This window comes from Dreissena polymorpha, chromosome 5 (genome assembly GCF_020536995.1).
Source record: "Dreissena polymorpha isolate Duluth1 chromosome 5, UMN_Dpol_1.0, whole genome shotgun sequence".
NCBI classification, from domain to species: domain Eukaryota; kingdom Metazoa; phylum Mollusca; class Bivalvia; order Myida; family Dreissenidae; genus Dreissena; species Dreissena polymorpha.
The window spans coordinates 73,652,696-73,673,789 of NC_068359.1; the positions used below are offsets into that span (position 1 = coordinate 73,652,696).

Below are 21,094 nucleotides of genomic sequence, written 5' to 3' on the forward strand. Positions count from 1 at the left end.
AAGGGTCCGCATTTAGGTTTCGAAATTGCATTTGGGTTTCGAAAAATGCTAATAACTTCTATGTCCCTTGAGATATAACCTTCATATTTGGTATGTATGTGTATATGGACAAGGCCTTTCCATATGCACAACAATTTTGCACCCTGTGACCTTGATCTTGAACTTAGGGTCGGCGTTTAGGTTTCGAGATCTTCGTTTAGGTTTCGAAAAATGCTCATAACTTCTATCAAAGCGTTTATAGGGGGCATTTGTCATCCTATGGTGACAGCTCTTGTTTGATATATATTTTTTATAGAGATTGGAAAAATGGCTTTATTTACTTAAAAAACAATAATGCAGCAAAAAATCAGTGTTTTTTACCACCATTTTGGGAATTGGACTGGGGCCCTCTGTTATTAAGACATAAACATCTCAAATATGACATGCTACCCCCCCCCCCCCCCCCCCCCCAATAAAAAAAGACCCTAAACAACAACACACACTGAAAGTATGCCCAGGCAAGAGACCGTACATACGGTATGTATACAATTTCATTGTAAAATTCCAGGGAGTGCAAGAGTCTCAACACGACGGGCTTTAGTCTCCGTAAACATGACAAGTACCTGCCCTTCCAGTGCTCGTTCATCCGCAAGAAGATGTGCAAGCGAGAGATGCAGGCTGAGGCCAACCAATCAGATGTGATATCCAGCTCCGGGTATTCCGGTTCCCTAATGCAGTGGGGTGGTTCCTCCCTAGAGAGCGGGTCTAACGAGGCTGACACGTGGTACACGATTCTCCACTGTACCCCGCTTGTATCTCCATACACAGGTGAATAGTGTTGTTTCTATTGTTGCTGATTAATCTATTAATAGATTTGAAATGATTTGCTTACATGATTATATGATTTGTATCCATCTATTTATAGATTTGATGTTTTATTTTTATATACCAGTATTACAGATTGCATAATTTGCTTACTTGTATTTACAGATGTTATGAGTTGCTTACACCCATTCATAGTGTGATGTATTGATGATTATTTATATCATTAAATTCTGAGTATTTAATTCATCTGTTTACATATTGCTTGATTTTTAGCTCGGCTGTTTTCGGAGAAAACCCGAGGTATTGTCATAGCCAGCTCGTCGTGTCGTTTCCGTCGTTGTGTCCGCCCTCGTGTCGTCCACCGTCTGCGTCGTGCTAAAACCTTAACATTTTGTCAAGGTTTTGAACATTGGCTCTAAAAATCAAAGTGCTTCTACCTACAACTTTGAAACTTCATATGTAGCTGCACCTTGATGAGTTCTACATGCCACACCCATATTTGGGTCACAAGGTCATTGTGACCTCTAAAAAAAAAAAAAAATCTGACAAGCTTTCATTTATTAAAAAATGCACCTGCAGCCGAGCGTGGCACCCCTTATGCGGTAAACATCGAACTATTAATAAACATCAACTTGTTGTCATCAATAATTATAAGATCTGATTATAAGTTTTGCTTTATGTATGGATCTCATGATTTGAATCATTCTATTTAAACACCTCATTATTTTCCTACATCTTAATATAAATCTCATGATTTTCCTTTATCTATTCATAGATCCCATGAGATTACCAGATGTGACCTCATTTGAAACTCGACAAACCCTTTTCTGCAGCTTCTGTCATATCGAGCCAAAGTGAGTCTTAATATAAATATAACAGTCTCTTAAAGAAATTCATCTTATCTCTGTAAAAGCAAATAAAAAACCACAAGTTCACATTAATTAAAAAAAAGCTAAATTTATGTACCAGACCAATCTGATGTTGAACGTCAAGTTAATTTGCAATTTTTGTCAGCGATAGCTGAGGTTACCATTCCTTTATGGCAGGTTATGTTTTTGGGTCCGTTTCGGTGATTGGTAAAAACAATAATGCACATTTTCAAGATTACTTTATTGTTCGCTTTAAGCACATTCCAGACTGTTACATTGTGCACTTCGTTGTTGCATGCAAAAACTTAATTTACTTAAAAAAAGTTTGTGAGTAAAGAGTCTTAAATGGTTATTCCCTATTTGAGTTTCTATGATCAGTTAATTTGATTTAAGAAAGATCTCCCAACCATTTCCACTTTAAAAACAAAATAATTCTTAAGCAAAATTTGTAAAGAACCTTGCTTGCTTTTGCGAGCTTCATGGGCTGATAAGTGGTTTGATAAAGATTTGGGAGGCGTGAGATTGATGACCCTGCTATTTAAGGAAAAGAGTTATTAACTGCCGGCTATTCCATTTACACTTAGTGTACAACTGTTGGCTATTTCATTTACACTTTAGAAAACAAAAAAGCAATTTTCCCTTCTAAAGTTGGAAATTACTCAAATGCTTGTTTAGAAATATTTATGAGGTGAAAACCATTCTGTGACTATAGTGAAAGTTGTTGCTTTCAGCACTATCGCATTGCTAGGTTACCTACCACAGGAGATTGTTGGGGTGTCAATATTTGAGTTCTATCACAATGATGACCTGCAACGATTGTTCACAATCTATCAGAAAGGTAAGCCTAGTAACATCATAAATTCCATAAAATGTGCACCGAAAGTTACAGTATTAAATGTCAACAATTTTCTTTCAATCTACACCAACTTCATGAATTTTGTTCTGGCAATTATAGCTTGTTTTAACCTTTACTTATTAGATACATATTTTGGCCTGTTTTAATTCAATAAGAAAATAGAATAAAATTAATGTTTATTTTTAGCTCACCTGAGCACAACGTGCTAATGGTGAGCTTTTGTGATCACCTTTTGTCCGTTGTGCGTCATCAGTCGTCAACATTTTGCCTTGTGAACACTCTAGAGGCCACATTTATTGTCCGATCTTCATGAAACTTGGTCAGAACATTTGTCCCATTGATACCTCGACTGAGTTCGAAACTGGGTCATGCTGGGTCAAAAACTATGTCACTAGTTCAAAAAAAAAGGAAAAACCTTGTGAACACTGTAGAAGTCACATTTGATGCCCAATCCTCATGTAACTTTGTCAAAATGTTTGTCTAAATGATATGTTGGTTGAGTTCAAAAATGGTTCCGGTCCATTGAAAAACATGGCCGCCAGGGGGCGGGGCAGTATTCCTTATATGGCTATATAGAAACCTTGTGAACACTCTAGAAGTCACAATTTTTGCCCAATCATTATGAAACTTGGTCAAAATATTGGTTTTATTGGAAATATAATTGCATGGTGAGTCTGAAAATAGTTCATTATTGTTTATAAACAAGGCTCTCATGTTTTTTGTGTATGTCTACAGTTGTTTATAGTGAAACATTGTGAATACTTTTAGTCAAATTTAAGTTTAATCTGAATGACACTTGCTGAGTGCAAATGTTGTTATCATATCTTGATTTAGTTTACTCAATAAGTTTTAATAATATCATCTTCAAACATGGTGACAATCTTTATGAGCATAATGTTTTTTGCTCATGGTGAACTTTTGTGATCAGCTTTTGTCAATTGTCTGTCTTCTGTTGTGCATCATGAATATTTGCCTTGTTAACACTGTAGCGGCCACATGTTTTGTCGGATCTGCATGAAACATGGTCAGAAAATGTGTCCCAATGATATCTTTGACAAGTTCAAAAATGGTTCAGGTCTGTTGAAAAACATGGCCGCCAGGGGGCCATTTGTTGTTCATTCTTCATGAAACTTAGTTAGAACATTTGTTCTATGATATCTTGGGCAAAAAAAAACAGGTCATTTCTTTTTATTTCAGATGAGCGACTTTGGGCCTTTCAGGCCCTGTTGTTATTGGTTTAGGTTTTTAAGGCTTTATTTCTAACCCTAAGATACTTGTAAGCAACACACAGCTTTTCTGGTCTTATGGTGGTTTCATAAAACCATTTTGACTATTTCTGAATGGGAAAGTTTTTAGGTTGAAACATCAAAATAACCCACTAATCTACATAGCCCTTGAATTAATATAGCCCCATAATTGGTCTCTCGAATTGTTGAACAGGTTACATCCAACTGTTACTTTAATTTATTGTTTCTTATCTATTTAATATTTTTGACATAGAGGCGAGAATGACTGACTTACAAATAGCTGTTTTTTACTGTATGTAAAGGCGTTATTAGTAGTAAAATATTTTATAGAGAACTGCGAACAAAAACTCATTAATGTCGTTACAGTGATAGCTCTGCAAGGTGTTCCATATAAGAGTGGCACGATACGTCTGCTGGCAAAGAATGGCTGCTGGCTGTCGTGCGTTACAGAGTGGTCAAGCTTTGTCAATCCATGGTCAAAGCGACTGGAGTTTGTCATTGGCAAACATACTGTTGTCAAGTAAGAGTGCTAAACATATTTTATATTGAAGGTTCTTTGATGTGGTCATGTTGATGAAAATATTCTTCAAGACTATATATTTTGATAGGTTGAAAATTCAGAGTTAAGACAAAAAGTGCATTTTAGTCACTTTTGTATTCATAAGATTATGTGTAGGAGTGTTGTTGAAAGAAATTTAATTTTAAGTAGAGAATATTCATATTTTCTGTAGAACAAAATAAATAAAAATGTATACTATTTCAGCAATAGTGCATATGAATGTTGTGTTGGATTGTAAAACATACAATTATAATCCATGCTTTATTCACAGCAATTGCTATACATGTAACGCCTTATTGGTATCACCATGTGACCTTTCCTATGTCATAATCCAAGACTATTTAGGTTTTTAAATGACCTCCATGACCTTGTAACCTGAATTCTTACCTATGAAACCTTTACTGTAACAGTATCCATGCATTGGACCTAGAGTCATACAAATGTCACATCTGTTACATGGTAAGCTGTGTTACATTAGTTTCGATTACCATGTGACCTTGACCTGTGACCTCTATCATCAGGGGCCCAGAGAATGTGGACATCTTCTGTGAAAGGTTCACCCGGCCCACCGTGGAGGAGACGCCCCATGAGGTGCTGCTGGCCAGACAAAAGATCAAGAACCTTCTGCTGCAGGTAATGTTGTCATGGTTACTGGACATTTGAATTTTAGCATAGTAGCATTGTCATTGATACATAACAGTTGATTTTTTAAGGCAAAGTTTTTTTTAGATGGTGACAATTTACTGTAAAGGAATTTTTTAATAACCATGAAGGGGTGATAGTGGTGATCATCATTGATAATTATGGTGCTTGTTGTTGTTGGTTACATTCTTACTGATACTGATTATACCCATTGCTTTTGATTTTAACTCCGGTTACTTTTTGTGCTCACAATTTGTATAGTATCTCTAACAATATTATTGCAGTGATATTGTGAATGTTTCAATCATTACTGCCAAGTAAACATTAAATTGAAATGACTTACTCGCGTTTCTCACACTGGCTTTTTATGTTTGCTTACAGCCTGTGGTGACTATATACCTGGGAGAGGAGAACCAGAAAAGTCAGAGGCCCCGGCCCATTGTCGCCATCGCTGGTAAGTTCTTTACTCATACATTTTGTCGTAATCTGGCAAAACTGGGGGTAATGCATGAGAGTAAAGATTCAGCCCAGATTAGCCTGTGAAGTTTGCAATGAAACAGGAACAACTTTTTTCTGCTTGTATGGATTTTTTCGTTAAAAGGATGTCCGTTATAGACGAAAATCCAGTGTAGGCGGAAATTGTTGTCCTTGATAAGCACCTTGCACTTTCGCCCTAAACTTGATTTAAGCTAACAGGAGAATTAATGGAAAAAATAATACAACACAGGGTTCGACACTAAGGCACGTCCGACAGACATTGTCTAGTAAGATCGGTGGTCGGGCTAGTAAAACTGCGGGCTAACGTGTCCGACTGGTCGTCTATAAATTAAAAAAAATCTATACTGATTCAAATAACTATAAATAACTGCTGTGAAAACCTTTACTTTTAATGTGTAAAATTACTCTTGTATCCGTTATTTCCATTAAAACAAAACTAGTATATTTAAATAAACGGGGAGCATTCACATGATTCATCGCTATTTTAGACACAAAGGAGAGCTTCCTGCAGAAATTGTTTGTTTCAATTGGTCAAGTTGTCATGAATATTAATGATTTTCTGCAGTGTCGTAAAACTGTAGGGCATGATTTTACAACTTCTATCGAAAATCGGTATTGTCAATGTAAACTTTTTTGCGTAGCAAACAAGATAATTTAATTTAAAGAATGGCTTTGTTCAAGTTCGGATTTTTGTCCGACAAATCAGTTAATACAAAAGAATCCGACGCTTAACTGACACGAAACGTAAATATAAAGAAACACAAAAACGTCAATTTTATCATAGATGGAAACTCGAGTCAGTTCCCATGGCTTGCATTTGACGAAGAAAAGCAAAAAAAGGTTATTTTATTGTTTTACTATATGCATAAAAAAATCTGGTGTTCACTGATTATGTACTGATAAATCCTGATTTAACAGTTACATGACACAATTGTGTTCATTTGCTATGTCATTTATGGTCTAGTAAACATCAGGTTCGGGCTAGTACATTTTAAGAGGAGCTGGTCCGACGGTCTTGCTGTAAAAAAAGTTAATGTCGAACCCTGCAACAAAAGCAGAAAGTGTCATCCCTGATTAGCCTGTGCGGACTGCACAGGCTTCTGTGGAAGGACACTTAATGCACATGCATAAAACCCCAATTTCATGAGCAATGCTCATATGTATTTACAGAAGATATCGACTATGTCTCCACGGCCATGTCCTCAGAGGCGGCGACATTTAAGAAGGACACGATACTGAGCTGTGACCCAGATAAGCAGGCCTTGCACGGCACAGGAATACTGTTCAAGGAGAACGCCATCAGTAGAGCTTACGAGCAGCTCAGCTACACCAGCTGTATTAAGAAGTAAGTTCTCATATTAACAAGAATCCAAAACAATGTTGCGTCTTGTACCTCATGACTTCTCGTATTGTCTAGAATACAAAATAATGTTGTATCTTGTACCTCATATAAGCTTGTCATTGTGTATCTTTATTTTGGTATTTAGGTCCATGAAAAGGAGCTTTCATCTCTTTCTGAGAATTAGAATTATATTAGCCTTCCCAGTCTCAACAGGGTAGTTATGGGCGACACTTTCTGCACTGGATTTTTATGCCCCTGAAGGGTGGCTTACAGTTTTTGAACTGTCCGTCTGTCTGTCTGTTATTCAGTCTCTCCGTCAGTCCGAAAACTTTAACATTGGTCATAACTTTTGCAATATTGAAGATAGCAACTTGATATTTGGCATGCAAAGGTCAAGATCATCCTTCAAGGTCAAAGGTCAAATATATGGCTTCAAAGCGGCGTAGAAGGGGGCATTGTGATTCTGACAAACACATCTCTTGTTGTTTTGTAGAGACTTCATGTAAATGAAAATTTCCATAAATTTGGAAGAGTCGCTCCTGATTAGCCTGTGCAGACTGCAGACAGGCTAATGTGGCAAGAGACTTTACGCACAAGGCTAATGTGGCAAGAGACTTTACGCACAAGGCTAATGTGGCAAGAGACTTTACACACAAGGCTAATGTGGCAAGAGACTTTATGCACAAGGCTAATGTGGCAAGAGACTTTACGCACAAGGCTAATGTGGCAAGAGACTTTACGCACAAGGCTAATGTGGCAAGAGACTTTACGCACAAGGCTAATGTGGCAAGAGACTTTACGCACAAGGCTAATGTGGCAAGAGACTTTACGCACATGAATTAACCCAAGTTTTATCAGAAGAAGGCTCATATTATTAAAAAAATGTGTCTTGTTCTGAGAAAACTGGGCTTAATGAATGTGCGTAAAGTGTCGTCCCAGATTAGCCTGTTTAGTTGGCACAGGCTAATCAGGGACGACACTTTCTGCCTTAACTTGATTTTCTGTAAGGAGGGACCTCCCTGAAAACAAAAAAACTATTAAAGCGGAAAGTGTCGTCCCTGATTAGCCTGTGCGGACTGCACAGGCTAATCTGGGACGACACTTTACGCACATGAATTAAGCCCAGTTTTCTCAGAACAAGACACAAATAATGTTGTATCTTGTACTTCATGAAATCCATTCTACAGCCATTCTACCCCTACCTTTGATTTAACCCTTTACCACTAAGATAGGTATTTTGACACATTTGTTGTCCCGTAGAAAGTTACATGTAGACTAGTTAAATAAATTTCTTACTAAATTCAAGTTTTAAAGGCTTCATTTACAACCCTAAGATACTGATGAGCAGCAAACAACATAAAACCTGAACAGAGTGCGAGTTACTCGCAAGCTGTTCTGGCTTTATGCTGGTTGCAAAAGCTATTTTCACTTTGCTTCTAAAGGGGGACAGGGTTAAATAGGGAATTAATTTTAGAAACTGGCATAATTATGTGCTTTAGGAACTTGTTCTTGTGACCTTTGAGTTCGTCAACTGATCGCTATGATAATGTGGCAGAAATAATGTTTACAGTGGCAGAACATGCAACTTAATAAAATAAGTGGCACATTTGAAAAATGGGGCTTCATACTTGTGTGTATACTGTGGTTCCAAATTAGCCTGTGCAGTTCAAATAAGCTAATCAGATGTGACACTTATAGCTTTTCTGTGTGCAGACTGCACAGGCTGATCTGGTGTGAACATTTATGCACATGCACAAAAATCCCCGTTTTCTCGGCGCGTGGTCAAATAAAAGGAGTCTTGTGAGCAAAATAGCGCATTGTCCGACTCTGAGTGCATTGCGTACTTGTGATATTTTCAGGTTCCTGCTTAGTCAGCCCCAGTGTTTCTCCAGCGACTCTGAGGTCAGGAAGAGTTCATCTGAAGACGGCTTTGATGACGACTCACTTGTGGCAATCAGTAAGTGTAACCATGCAAAATATATGTCCTATCTGGGTAGAGTTACCATAGCAATGATGAAGGAGAACTCTTTGGTTATCAGTTTATGTTACTATGGAAACGTTTATGTATTTCCTTGCAATGCATGTGTACAAAACAAAATTATGAATGTGGACTCTTATACTATCAATTAGTGTTACCATGGAAACATAGGTCTTAGTAACTTATGGTTACCATGGCAGTCATTCAAACCTGTAGTTGTAAGTTATCAGGACTTACAATTGTGAGGGCAAGAAAAATTACAGTAAAATAACCCAGTTTGGACAAGTTTGGCTTTGAATTTTACAAAACTATCTTACATGAATTTTCTATTGCAATGATTTCGATTCAATTTTATCTGATATTGATTTGAAAATAACTTTTTTCAAAATGGTTAACACAAGCAAAGCGAAGTCAAAGAAATTGAAAATTGATTTCATTAATCTAAAATTAATTTTGGAGAGTATTTTCCTAGCTATGTTCAATCACTGGTGTTTCAATAAATTGCCATTGCTCATTTATATACAAAGAAAGAAGAAATTTTTACAACTAAGTCTCCCGTGGCATATGGTAGTTTTGCTTAAAGAATGTAAGATATAAAACTCGTTCTTGAAAAACGTGGCTTAATGCATGGCAGTAAATTGTGGTGCCAGATTAGTCTTTGAAGTCTGCACAGGCTAATCAGAGATATAAATGTGCGCCTTAACTGGATTATGGGCTGCACAGGCTTATCTGGGAAAGCACTTTAACCCTTTGAATGCTGGGAAATTTGTCTTCTGCTAAAATGTCGTCTGCTGAATTTCTTAAATTAGCATTTTCTTCGATTTTTTTCAAAGAATACTATCCGAATAGCAAACAGTTTGGATCCTGATGAGACGCCACGTTCTGTGGCGTCTCATCTGGATCCAAACTGTTTGCAAAGGCCTTCAAAATCCGGTTCCTGCACTGAAAGGGTTAAGCACATGCATTTGGCCCAGTTTTCCCCGAACAAGGCTCATATTCTATGTTTCCTGGAAACGTACAATAAAGATTGGCTTAAGTGTAATAATTATGCAATAACGTTGCATCTGAAAACTTGCAAATAATGGATTTTCTTATATAGAGACTCATATGTAGCACGTGTTTCCCAACAGATCTCTCGGCCGGCAAGCCCATAGGAAAGTGGATCAAGGCCAGCATAGACGACATGGTGTACAACAAGCGTGTCAAGGTTCCCAGGCTGTCAGAGGAGACCAGAAGCCTTCCATCTCTCAATGACGCTTTCTGGAAAAATGCTACTATATGTGAGTGTCCGATTACCATTTTCACGTACATCTCTAAAATCTTATAAATTTGTAAAAGTGGAATGAAGCTTAAGTCTTTCTCAAATCTTTAATTGACTATTGCGATTTTTGTGTTTGTCTTTTTTTCTTATAACTAGTGATTTACTGTTTTATTAGCAGTTAGTCACAGAGAAACACCGTTTATGATTAATTATTATTTTATTTAATATCTTTATTTAAACATGAATCTCATCATTATGTTTGGCTTAATGCATAGTCAGTGAAATCCTGTCTTTATAGATCTGTAGACATATTGTGATGCGCCTGTTGGTTTTTTCCTCTATACATATTAGGCTAACCCAAAATGATAGATTCATTTAGCATTAATAATGTTTCCTATAAAGAGTTCATTCTTAAACAAAATGATGTTGTACTTGAAAACAATCTGAACGTCAACATCACCTTTACTCATATGGACCATGACATGAAATAATGCTGCAGGTTCGAATCTTGGGTTACCAAAAGTGACGCATTGTGTCTATCATTAATACCTCGCTCTTGAAAATTTTGATGCTTGCATGGATGCTATCTATGAACATTTTCAACACACCCACTTAACATGATCTCATTTTGACATTGACCTAATTTAAGATTTAGATGCATTCACATTGGCCAAGAAATCCATGCTGACGATGCTTCTGCCTGGCGCATATGTGTTTATTGAGCTCCTTGTCTTGTTGGTAAATCTGAACAGATATTAAGCGGAACAAACATTTAAAAATCTGAACCTGAGTAAAATTATCTTGAGGATTTTAATATATTTGTATCATTTCTCTATTTTGTTTCAGTTTCCAGGGATGAATTCGAATTTGACATAAGTGTTCCAAAACCACCTAGCTTTGGAAGCAGTACCAAGGTATTGTAGAAAGGGGGACATAACTTTGAAAATCTTACCAAAGACGACACTTTCCACTTTTATGAAATTTGTTGTTTAAATGATTTCTCTTCTGAGCTATAACATTGTTTAGGCAGAAAGTATTGTCCCTGATTAGCCTGTGTTGGCTGCTCAGGCTTATCAAACCTTTCGCACATTGATAGAGCCGCATTTTCACAGAGCATAGCTCATTTAAAGTTGTAGTTAACCCCCAAGTTTTGGTCTTCTGACGTCCGAAATTGCAGCTGTAGAAATTTCAGGACTTCTAAAACGCAATGGTGAACATGTTGTAAAGAAAATTAATCTGTCTAAATATGCATGTTCTGTGAATTATTAATACTCAATTGATTTGAATGTTTGTAATGATTACCAAAACCTTGAAATTAGACAAGCAAAGCCTCAAACATCAGTGGCAAAAGAGTTCAGAATTTAGACTTCCAGTTTTCAATATTTTTTTCAAGCCTTTTTGTTAAGATACCCGTTGTCTCAGATATAGAATTGAATCTTTGAAAAAAAAAATTAGGGTCATTGTTTTAAGTAACTGACAGAAAAATGTGCATCATTATATAGGAGCAGAGTCTAGCTCTCTTTCATGGACAAGTTTTTGTTATGATAAAACAGTATCCTATCAATATGTAGGCTTAATTTAAGGCAGAAAAATGGCAAACCAATCACCTAATCAGCCATTCAACCCCTCCCCCGTCCACACAAAAAAAAGAATATTTTTTATCAATACTGTATCATCTTTTCTGTATTTTAGCATGTTTTTCTGTGTCGGCAGGTACTTGTGTCCGAGCAAGAACACAGAGACCTTGAGAATCTCCCTGACCCAGTGGTCACAACCCGCGACCAACTGAAGCAACAGCAGCCCCCAACCCCCACCACAGAGACCACCCAGACGGAGGCCGGTCGCTGGCCCGTGATGCACCTGACGCGAGAGTCCCTCCTCAATCACACCCTCATGCAGGAGCAGCTCTACCTGGCCTCGGCCAGTCCCGAGAGGAACGTACTCTTCTTAAACGAGTGTCGAGATGTTGACAGTCCTGTCAGCCACGGAAGGAGAAACACGCTGAAGCGAATGCACTCCCCAGATATGAATTTCAAGCAATGTAAGAGCGGCAGGAATAACGAAGGTCAGAGGATTATTACGCCTACCTCAATTCTTAATCCGGTTTTTCCGCTGCACCCATTTGACAGCAAGGATAGTTTCCGCTCACTGGTCCGGGTCAAACAGATGGTGGTGCCGATGCAGATGTACCCAATTGTGTCGCGGTCCGTCACGCAGTTCAGAGAGGGTCAACAGCTTCCACCTGGGATAACAAGCTCGTCAGGTAGGGAACAGGGAACACAGCGATTTATTAGTTTGTGATTAATATGAAATATTTAAAATTCAAACCCCATATTTTGCCTAACCCTTTACTGCACAGATGCCAAATATCTTTACATGTATGTTGTCGCTTAGAAAATCAAATTTACTTAAAGAGCTTTCTTAAGAGATTCAATTGTACAGGCTTTATTTCCAACCCTAAGGTACTGATGGCCAGCAATCAGCATAAATCCTGAACAGCGTGGAAGTAACTTTCAGGCTGTTTTGGTTTTATGCTGGTTGCATGTAGCCTTTTTATGTCCCCCACCACTATAGTGGGGGACATATTGTTTTTGCCCTGTCGGTTGGTTGGTTTTATTTGTTTGCCCAAACATTAACATTTTGCCATATCTTGCAATATTGAAGATAGCAACTTCATATTTGGCATGCATGTGTATCTCATGGGGCTGCACATTTGGATTAGTTAAAGGTCAAGGTCTAGGTCATCCTTCAAGGTCAAAGGTAAAAAAAACAAATCCAAGGGAAGTAATAAGCTTTAAAGGGAGATAATTATCTGAACCTGCCAAATGATAAAAAAATAAAATAAATCAAAGCGGCGTAGAAGGAGACATAGTGTTTCTGACAAACACATTTCTTGTTTACTTTGTTTTTGATTTGGAAAGGGGAAAGGGTTAAATAAATTGTCATTCATTGAAAATGACCAACAATTTCTTTCCCATGCCCCGGCTTATTTTCTGTACTTCTCAACTTCAAATCATTATTTATTGATAAATAACCCTTGCTTCAATTAGTTCTTAACAAGCACACTTTTATTATGGTACTCATGTGCCTTATAAGGTTATGAATAAACCTTGCTCTAGGAAAACAGAGCTTAATGTATGTGCCAACAGTATTGTCCTTTGCTAGTCCATGCAGTCTTCAATGTATGTGCAAACAGTATTGTCCTTTGCTAGTCCATGCAGTCTTCAATGTATGTGCCAACAGTATTGTCCTTTGCTAGTCCATGCAGTCTTCAATGTATGTGCCAACAGTATTGTCCTATGCTAGTCCATGCAGTCTTCAATGTATGTGCCAACAGTATTGTCCTTTGCTAGTCCATGCAGTCTTCAATGTATGTGCCAACAGTATTGTCCTTTGCTAGTCCATGCAGTCTTCAATGTATGTGCCAACAGTATTGTCCTTTGCTAGTCCATGCAGTCTTCAATGTATGTGCCAACAGTATTGTCCTTTGTTAGTCCATGCAGTCTTCAATGTATGTGCCAACAGTATTGTCCTTTGCTAGTCCATGCAGTCTTCAATGTATGTGCCAACAGTATTGTCCTTTGCTAGTCCATGCAGTCTTCAATGTATGTGCCAACAGTATTGTCCTTTGTTAGTCCATGCAGTCTTCAATGTATGTGCCAACAGTATTGTCCTTTGCTAGTCCATGCAGTCTTCAATGTATGTGCCAACAGTATTGTCCTTTGCTAGTCCATGCAGTCTTCAATGTATGTGCCAACAGTATTGTCCTTTGCTAGTCCATGCAGTCTTCAATGTATGTGCCAACAGTATTGTCCTTTGCTAGTCCATGCAGTCTTCAATGTATGTGCCAACAGTATTGTCCTTTGTTAGTCCATGCAGTCTTCAATGTATGTGCCAACAGTATTGTCCTTTGCTAGTCCATGCAGTCTTCAATGTATGTGCCAACAGTATTGTCCTTTGCTAGTCCATGCAGTCTTCAATGTATGTGCCAACAGTATTGTCCTTTGCTAGTCCATGCAGTCTTCAATGTATGTGCCAACAGTATTGTCCTTTGCTAGTCCATGCAGTCTTCAATGTATGTGCCAACAGTATTGTCCTCTTCTAGTCCATGCAGTCTTCAATGTATGTGCCAACAGTATTGTCCTCTTCTAGTCCATGCAGTCTTCACAGGCTTATCAGGGACGACACTTTTCCCCTTGTCTGGATTTTTTTTCCAGAAAAGTCTTCTTGACCAAAAATTCCATAAAAAGGGGGAAGTATCTGCAAACTGCACAGGCTGATCAGGGACAATACTTTAGGATGTATTAAGCCCCTTTTTACCAGAGCAAGGCTCATATATTTAAAACAGAGCAATAACTCACAGATTCCTGCTGCTATCTGCAGGTATGACATTCCGGCAAGGGGAGATGATGGGATTCCAGACAACAGACAGCTCTCCAAGGGTGACAAATGTTGGCCTCCCCATCCCCGTACACCAACTTAACAGCTACCTCATGCAGCAGGGCAACATGCTCATGCCCAAAATGTCTACCAGACCTATGAGGAAACTTCCGGAGGTTTGTTGGCTTGCTTAAGTTGTAACATGCTCATGCCCAAAATGTCCACAAAGTCTGAGAAAAACTGCCTAAGGTTTATTGGCTTGCTTTAGTTGTAACCCTCATATAACCAGTTTGACGCATTATTAGTCCCTTAGAAAAAAACTATGAGGTTTGATGGACTACTTAACTCTCTACCACTCATATAATCTTTTTTGAAACCTGCATGAAACCTGAGCAGACTGCGAGTAACTTGCAGGCTGTTCTGGTTTTATGCTGTTTGCAAAGGTCATTCTTACTTTGCTTCTTATGGGGGAAAGGGTCTGGAACCACACTTTATATAATGCTTTAACCCTTTCAGCGCGGGAACCGAATTTTGAAGGCCTTTGCAAACAGTTTGGATCCAGATGAGACGCCACAGAACGTGGCGTCTCATCAGGATCCAAACTGTTTGCTATTCTGATAGTATTCTTTGAAAAAAATCCAAGAAAATGCTAATTTTAGAAATTCTGCAGACGACATTTTAGCAGACGACAAATTTTCCAGCATGCAAAGGGTTAAGCCTTTTTCGAGTATGTAATTTATGGTGACTTTGTATATTTATAGAAGAGCAAGCTGCCAGTGTGGACTACTTCGGATACGTCGTCCACGGAGGAGACCCTCTCATCCTTCTACATTCTGGAGTCGTCTGGGCAACCCACTAGACAGGTAACAGTGGGTTATTTTTTGTTTCGGTCAAATTTGAGGCCAAAATTTGACCCCATTCTCAATCAGTGTAATTTTCAATTTGTCTCTTGATCAAGCTATATGAGTTGAACCTTAGCAAATCCCATGTTACAAACACTTGTACTTTACATTTTAAAGCAAAACTCACGCAATTACCCAATTGAAGTCCAAATGATGTGATTTTGTCTACTCCATAGGACCTCAGGGGTGTGATTTGTTTCCCTTCAGCTAATGTGCCCCTCATTTAATGCCAAACAGGTTGTACACATACCCGGTAGGTGCTAACTTTGCTCATGTGCTGTCAATTAAAATTGTTAGGATTTGTATTAACCAGTAAGTAAGTAATTATACCCCCCCCCATTTAGCACTAAGTTTTACATTATTATGCCCCCCTTCGAAGAAGAGGGGGTATATTGCTTTGCACATGTCGGTCGGTCCGTCCACCAGATGGTTTCCGGATGATAACTCAAGAACGCTTAGGCCTAGGATCATGAAACTTCATAGGTACATTGATCATGACTCGCAGATGAACCCTATTGATTTTGAGGTCACTAGGTCAAAGGTCAAGGTCACTGTGACCGGAAATAGTAAAATGGTTTCCGGATGATAATTCAAGAACGCTTATGCCTAGGATCATGAAACTTAATAGGTAGATTGACCATGACTCGCAGATGACCCCTATTGATTTTGAGGTCACTAGGTCAAAGGTCAAGGTCACGGTGACCCGAAATATTAAAATGGTTTCCGGATGATAAGTCAAGAACGCTTATGCCTAGGATCATGAAACTTCATAGGTAGATTGATCATGACTCGCAGATGACCGCTATTGATTTTCAGGTCACTAGGTCAAAGGTCAAGGTCACAGTGACAAAAAACATATTTACAAAATGGCTGTCACTACAACTGAAAGCCCATATGGGGAACATGCATGTTTTACAAACAGCCCTTGTTAGTCAATGATTTTATGGATTTACTGGTCCACAACTTTAACAAAAACACGTATGAAAATAACCTATGAAAATTCCTAATCATGTGTTTAAATAAGAACTGCAAGAATTATGTAGATAGACATGGTTAATTCCAATAATGTGCTTAAATAATAACTCCAAGAGTTATGTAGATAGACATGGTTAATTTCAATTTGAACTAGAAATTAAAGCAATCCTTCAATATTTCAATTTAAACAATATTCTTAATTCTTAGATTTAAGTCTAAGAATGGGTTGGCGAATAATTACCCTGATTTTACACTCTGTTCCCCCTGTACAATATTCTGGATTTATCTGGATCACAAAATAAACACAGGATATGTATGTGGATTACATTGGATATTAATGTCTGTCTTGCCTATATAAATACAACGTTAAACAATTTTATCATGTGAATGTGTCAGTACCGGTATACCCCAGAAATGTCCCATTAAAAAAAAAAAAGAGTCAAAGTAGTTCAAGAATCGCATTTCTGAGTGTAAATTATCTTCATCTAAGTCTAAAAATGTTTTGGTAAATACGGTCTCTGATTGTACTTTCTCTACCCATAGTACAATGAGATGGTCCTCCAGTCTCTGGCCCGACAGATGGGTGACCCGCAGCACAAGGGCCTGCACCCCGCACCCTGGCTGCAGCGGGTCAACTTCTCCGACAGCATGCAGTACCGCTACCAGCTCCAGTGCTCCAAGAAGCAGGTGCTCTCTAAGGTCTTCATGGAGGAGCTGGCCAAGATGTCCCAGCCAATCGGCGTCCTCGAGCAAATTGACGAGGTCTTGGGCGTCGCTGATGGGCTGCCTATCATCGTAAGTTGTAGTTCTATTGTTTTTATGCCCCCTTTCGAAAAAAATGGGGCATATAGTGATCTGACTGTCCGTCTGTGTGTCTGTTTGTCCGTCTGTCCGTCTTTCCGGCACACTTTGCGTTTAGGTTTCGAAAAATGCTCATAACTTCTATGTCCATTGAGATATAACCTTCATATTTGGTATGCATGTGTATATGGACAAGGCCTTTCCATACGCACAATTTTTTTTTCCCCTGTGACCTTGACCTTGAACTTTGGTTCCGCGTTTAGGTTTCGAAATCTGCGTTTAGGTTTGGAAAAATGCTCATAACTTGTATGTCCCTTGAGATATTACCTTCATATTTGGTATGCATGTGTATATGGACAAGGCCTTTCCATAGGCACACATTTTTTTACCCCTGTGACCTTTACCTTAAAGTTATGGTCCGCGTTTAGGTTTCGAAATCTGCGTTTTGGTTTCGAAAAATGCTCATAACTTCTATGTCCCTTAAGATAAAGCCTTCATATTTGGTATGCATGTGAATATGGACAAGGCCTTTCCATACGCTCAAAAATTTTGACCCCTGTGACCTTGACCTTGAACTTAGGGTCCGCGTTTAGGTTTCAAAATCTGTGTTTAGGTTTCGAAAAATGCTCATAACTTCTATGTCCCTTGAGATATAACCCTCATATTTGGTATGCATGTTTATATGGACAAGGCCTTTCCAAACGCTCAAAAATTTTGACCCCTGTGACCTTGACCTTGAACAAAGGGTCCGCGTTTAGGTTTCGAAATCTGCGTTTAGGTTTCGAAAAATGCTATAACTTCTTTCAAAGCGTTTATAGGGGGCATATGTCATCCTATGGTGACAGCTCATGTTTAGTGTTGTTTTTTTTTACATACATTGTGCATACCAATCCGAGGTTTCATTTGAAGCAGACTTCTGCTTTTTGATGGAAGCTTTTTGCAATTTTATGAATTTGAACTCTGCCTTGCATCATTTGAATGCAAATGTGACCATTAACCCTTTCAGTGTGGGAACCGGATTTTGAAGGCCTTTGCAAACAGTTTGGATCCAGATGAGACGCCACAGAACGTGGCGTCTCATCAGGATCCAAACTGTTTGCTATTCTGATAGTGTTTTTTTAAACAAATCGAAGCAAATGCTAATTTTAGAAATTCAGCAGAAGACATTTTAGCAGACGACAAATTTCCCAGCATGCAAAGGGTTTAGCTTTCTCTCAAATATGCTTTATATCATACAATTTGTCTGTGTTTTTGCAAAGTAATGCATTTAAGTTTATGCATTACCAAATATTCAAAAATAAAATAGCTCTTGATTTCAGTAGTTTTATCAATGAAAATGTTCAAACACATGGGTCATTTTACTCATTGTTTCCAAAATCTTGAGAAATTCAATCTATGATAACAGAATAACAGTTTCTGCTCAAAGGCTTAATATTTAAAAGAAAAATGATGTATGTCGGTATTTTTTTTAAGGCTTCTTAATATTCTTGGAATGATCATCATTTTTTACCAACACAATAGCATTTGGGTTGCCTTTTCACAACTCCATAAAATATAACAGCTTAAAGGACTTTCCTTTCAAACAATATTGTGAAACTTGTACACAAGCCTGTGAACATGTTGTGTGAACAAATACATGTACTGGTATACAAATATATTTACATCTTCAATCACATGCAGTACAACGTGACCATAGCTCCAGAATTAGCTGCTTTAGTGTGAAAGTTGAATGTCTCGCTTGCTGCAAAAACAGCTTGTTTACTTGTATTGATCCCTGAGCAGTAGCGGTTGGAAACTTTCAAGGTATGGAGTAATGGCGATATCTGAGATTTGCAATGGCTGGCTTCTTGCCTATGAAATGACGTTTAATGGCGTATGTATGTTTTCTTCTTTGCCTGTATATTTATTGGAAATTATTTCTTCAATATTTGATGGTATGCTTGCAATGACAGGATTTCATAAACACATGTTTTGTTTTTGTCTTATGGTGTGTGTGTGTGTGTGGCAGGGTGAAAGAAAGGTGGTTTCCGTGACTGTTTACCGGTAGTAATTTTTGTGCTTGTTTACAACGTTATTTCTGTTAGCATAAACACATTTATACAGATTTTTATAAGTAAGAGAATGGACGAGTCAATAATTTGGTTGATATCAAGAAAAGTACCATTCATGGATACTGGATAGTTGCTATAGTTTACTTTTAAGTAGAGCTTCGTATGTGATTGTTTTAAAAACAACTGTTAAAATACCACTATATTATAGCTTGCAGTCTGTTTAGGTTCAGATTTTATGCTGTTTGCTGCTCATCAGTAACTAAAGGTTGAACATGAAGCCTTTAAAACTTGAATCTAGTTAGAAAGGTCTTTAATAAAATGTATTTTTTTAAGGGACTACAAATGCATCAAAATACATATCCAAGTGGTAAAGGGTTAACAAACAAATACCATACAAGCAGAAAGCGCTTCCTCATAGGCCATAGAAGACTGATGAACATGCATTACACACCCTTGTCCCAGATCAACGCTCAAACATAAGATGGCATGTTTATATAAATGAGCTGCATTCTGAGGAAACTGGGCATAATGCATGTGCGTAAAGTGTCGTCCCAGATTAGCCTCTGCAGTCCGCACAGGCTAATCAGGGACGAATCTTTCCGCCTAAATTGGATTTTTGCTAAAAAGAGACTTAAAAAGCGGAAAGTGTTGTCCCTGAGATTAGCTTGTGCGAACTGCACAGACTAATCTGGGACGATACTTTGTGCACATGCATTATGCCCAGTTTTCTCAGAACAGGACTGGTATAAATGTGCTCACTTGTTTCAGGACCAGGAGCATGACGACGTGATCTTCAACTCCGAGCTGCACAACCCATGCTCGTGCATCACTGCCACCTGTTGTAACAAATGGAACACAGAGGACCACGGGATATCGGATATGTTCAAACACATGTGCAAGAAGGGCAAAAAGAAGGAGAAACACGTGAAAATGTCTTCTAAACCAAAAGTGATGCATAAAGATGCTGCAATGCAGACTGACTTCGGCTTTAAAATGGAAATGGACGAAGAAGCTGAGAACGAGACTGAAGCTGAAATTGGTGCTCGGGATGGTATCGTTATCGACATTCAGGATAGCGAAATGCTCGGAAAGTCGACAAAGTCGGACTCGTGTAGCAACAAGAGTGAGGACATGTTCATTCGATGTGATATGAGCACAGATTCTGGCAATTCCCTAAATACTAGTGATATCACCCCAAGCGACCAAAGAAGTAACAACGAAAACGGTAGCTCATTAAAAGAATCTGACGGTGACGCTATGTCAAAGAAATCTGACTCCAGTTCTAGTGATAAACAAGTGATATCTTCGGAATCAGAATTGGATACAAAAACATCCATCATCGATGAACTCTTTGAGAGTTTGTTTATCGATTTAGCCGTGTGTTTTCCTCAGTGTCATTCCGATATGGTGCCGTGGTTAGTTGACGTGGATTTTGATGATAACCTGCAGATGAATTACCACATGGAGTGCAAGGACAGTGAGCTAATCTTGCAAAGGGACAGAACTAGGATCGAGGCAATGGGTGAACCAGATCTAGTGCGAACTCAGTTGTGTGCCCTTATGGAAGACATAAGTTCAAACGCTGACATTTCCTCGATGATGGTCGGCAGCGAGGCTAGTTCTTTTGTGACAGACAATTTGTCCTAAATGGAATTAATAGACTGCGCTTTTCTACATATCTCATTCTAGGTTTTTAAGAAATGTTACATTGGAATCTTTCATTTTCTTGAATGCATCTCGCTTGTTATATTTAATGTTAATTCATTGGTGAGTACACAGAATTCAAAATATTCTGTACTTGTATAGAGCTGATTTTTGCTAATGTTTAGCATTTCATTTCCTAAGTTCATAACAAATTTATTTCACATCACTTATAAATACGTTCCTATTATTTGAGTTGTTGCACATTATTTTGAAGTATTTGTACAG

General features: G+C 38.2%; 1 protein-coding gene across 4 annotated transcripts in view; it reads left to right on the plus strand.

The window, feature by feature from the left end:
• The window catches only part of LOC127881929 (period circadian protein homolog 2-like), a 45,444-nt gene extending 24,350 nt beyond the window's left edge, over positions 1-21,094 (plus strand). For 3 of the 4 annotated variants that reach the window (XM_052430154.1, XM_052430156.1, XM_052430157.1), the window contains 15 exons: positions 548-807; positions 1,580-1,658; positions 2,405-2,511; positions 4,143-4,296; positions 4,857-4,968; positions 5,359-5,431; positions 6,646-6,820; positions 8,677-8,774; positions 9,926-10,075; positions 10,903-10,970; positions 11,770-12,319; positions 14,440-14,612; positions 15,198-15,299; positions 16,857-17,108; positions 19,934-21,094. In XM_052430154.1, the coding sequence (XP_052286114.1) occupies positions 548-807; positions 1,580-1,658; positions 2,405-2,511; positions 4,143-4,296; positions 4,857-4,968; positions 5,359-5,431; positions 6,646-6,820; positions 8,677-8,774; positions 9,926-10,075; positions 10,903-10,970; positions 11,770-12,319; positions 14,440-14,612; positions 15,198-15,299; positions 16,857-17,108; positions 19,934-20,812 (3,232 nt within the window). In that variant the 3' untranslated portion in view covers positions 20,813-21,094. The remainder of the gene's footprint in view (positions 1-547; positions 808-1,579; positions 1,659-2,404; positions 2,512-4,142; positions 4,297-4,856; positions 4,969-5,358; positions 5,432-6,645; positions 6,821-8,676; positions 8,775-9,925; positions 10,076-10,902; positions 10,971-11,769; positions 12,320-14,439; positions 14,613-15,197; positions 15,300-16,856; positions 17,109-19,933) is intronic. The other variant, XM_052430155.1, reaches the window with a different exon arrangement.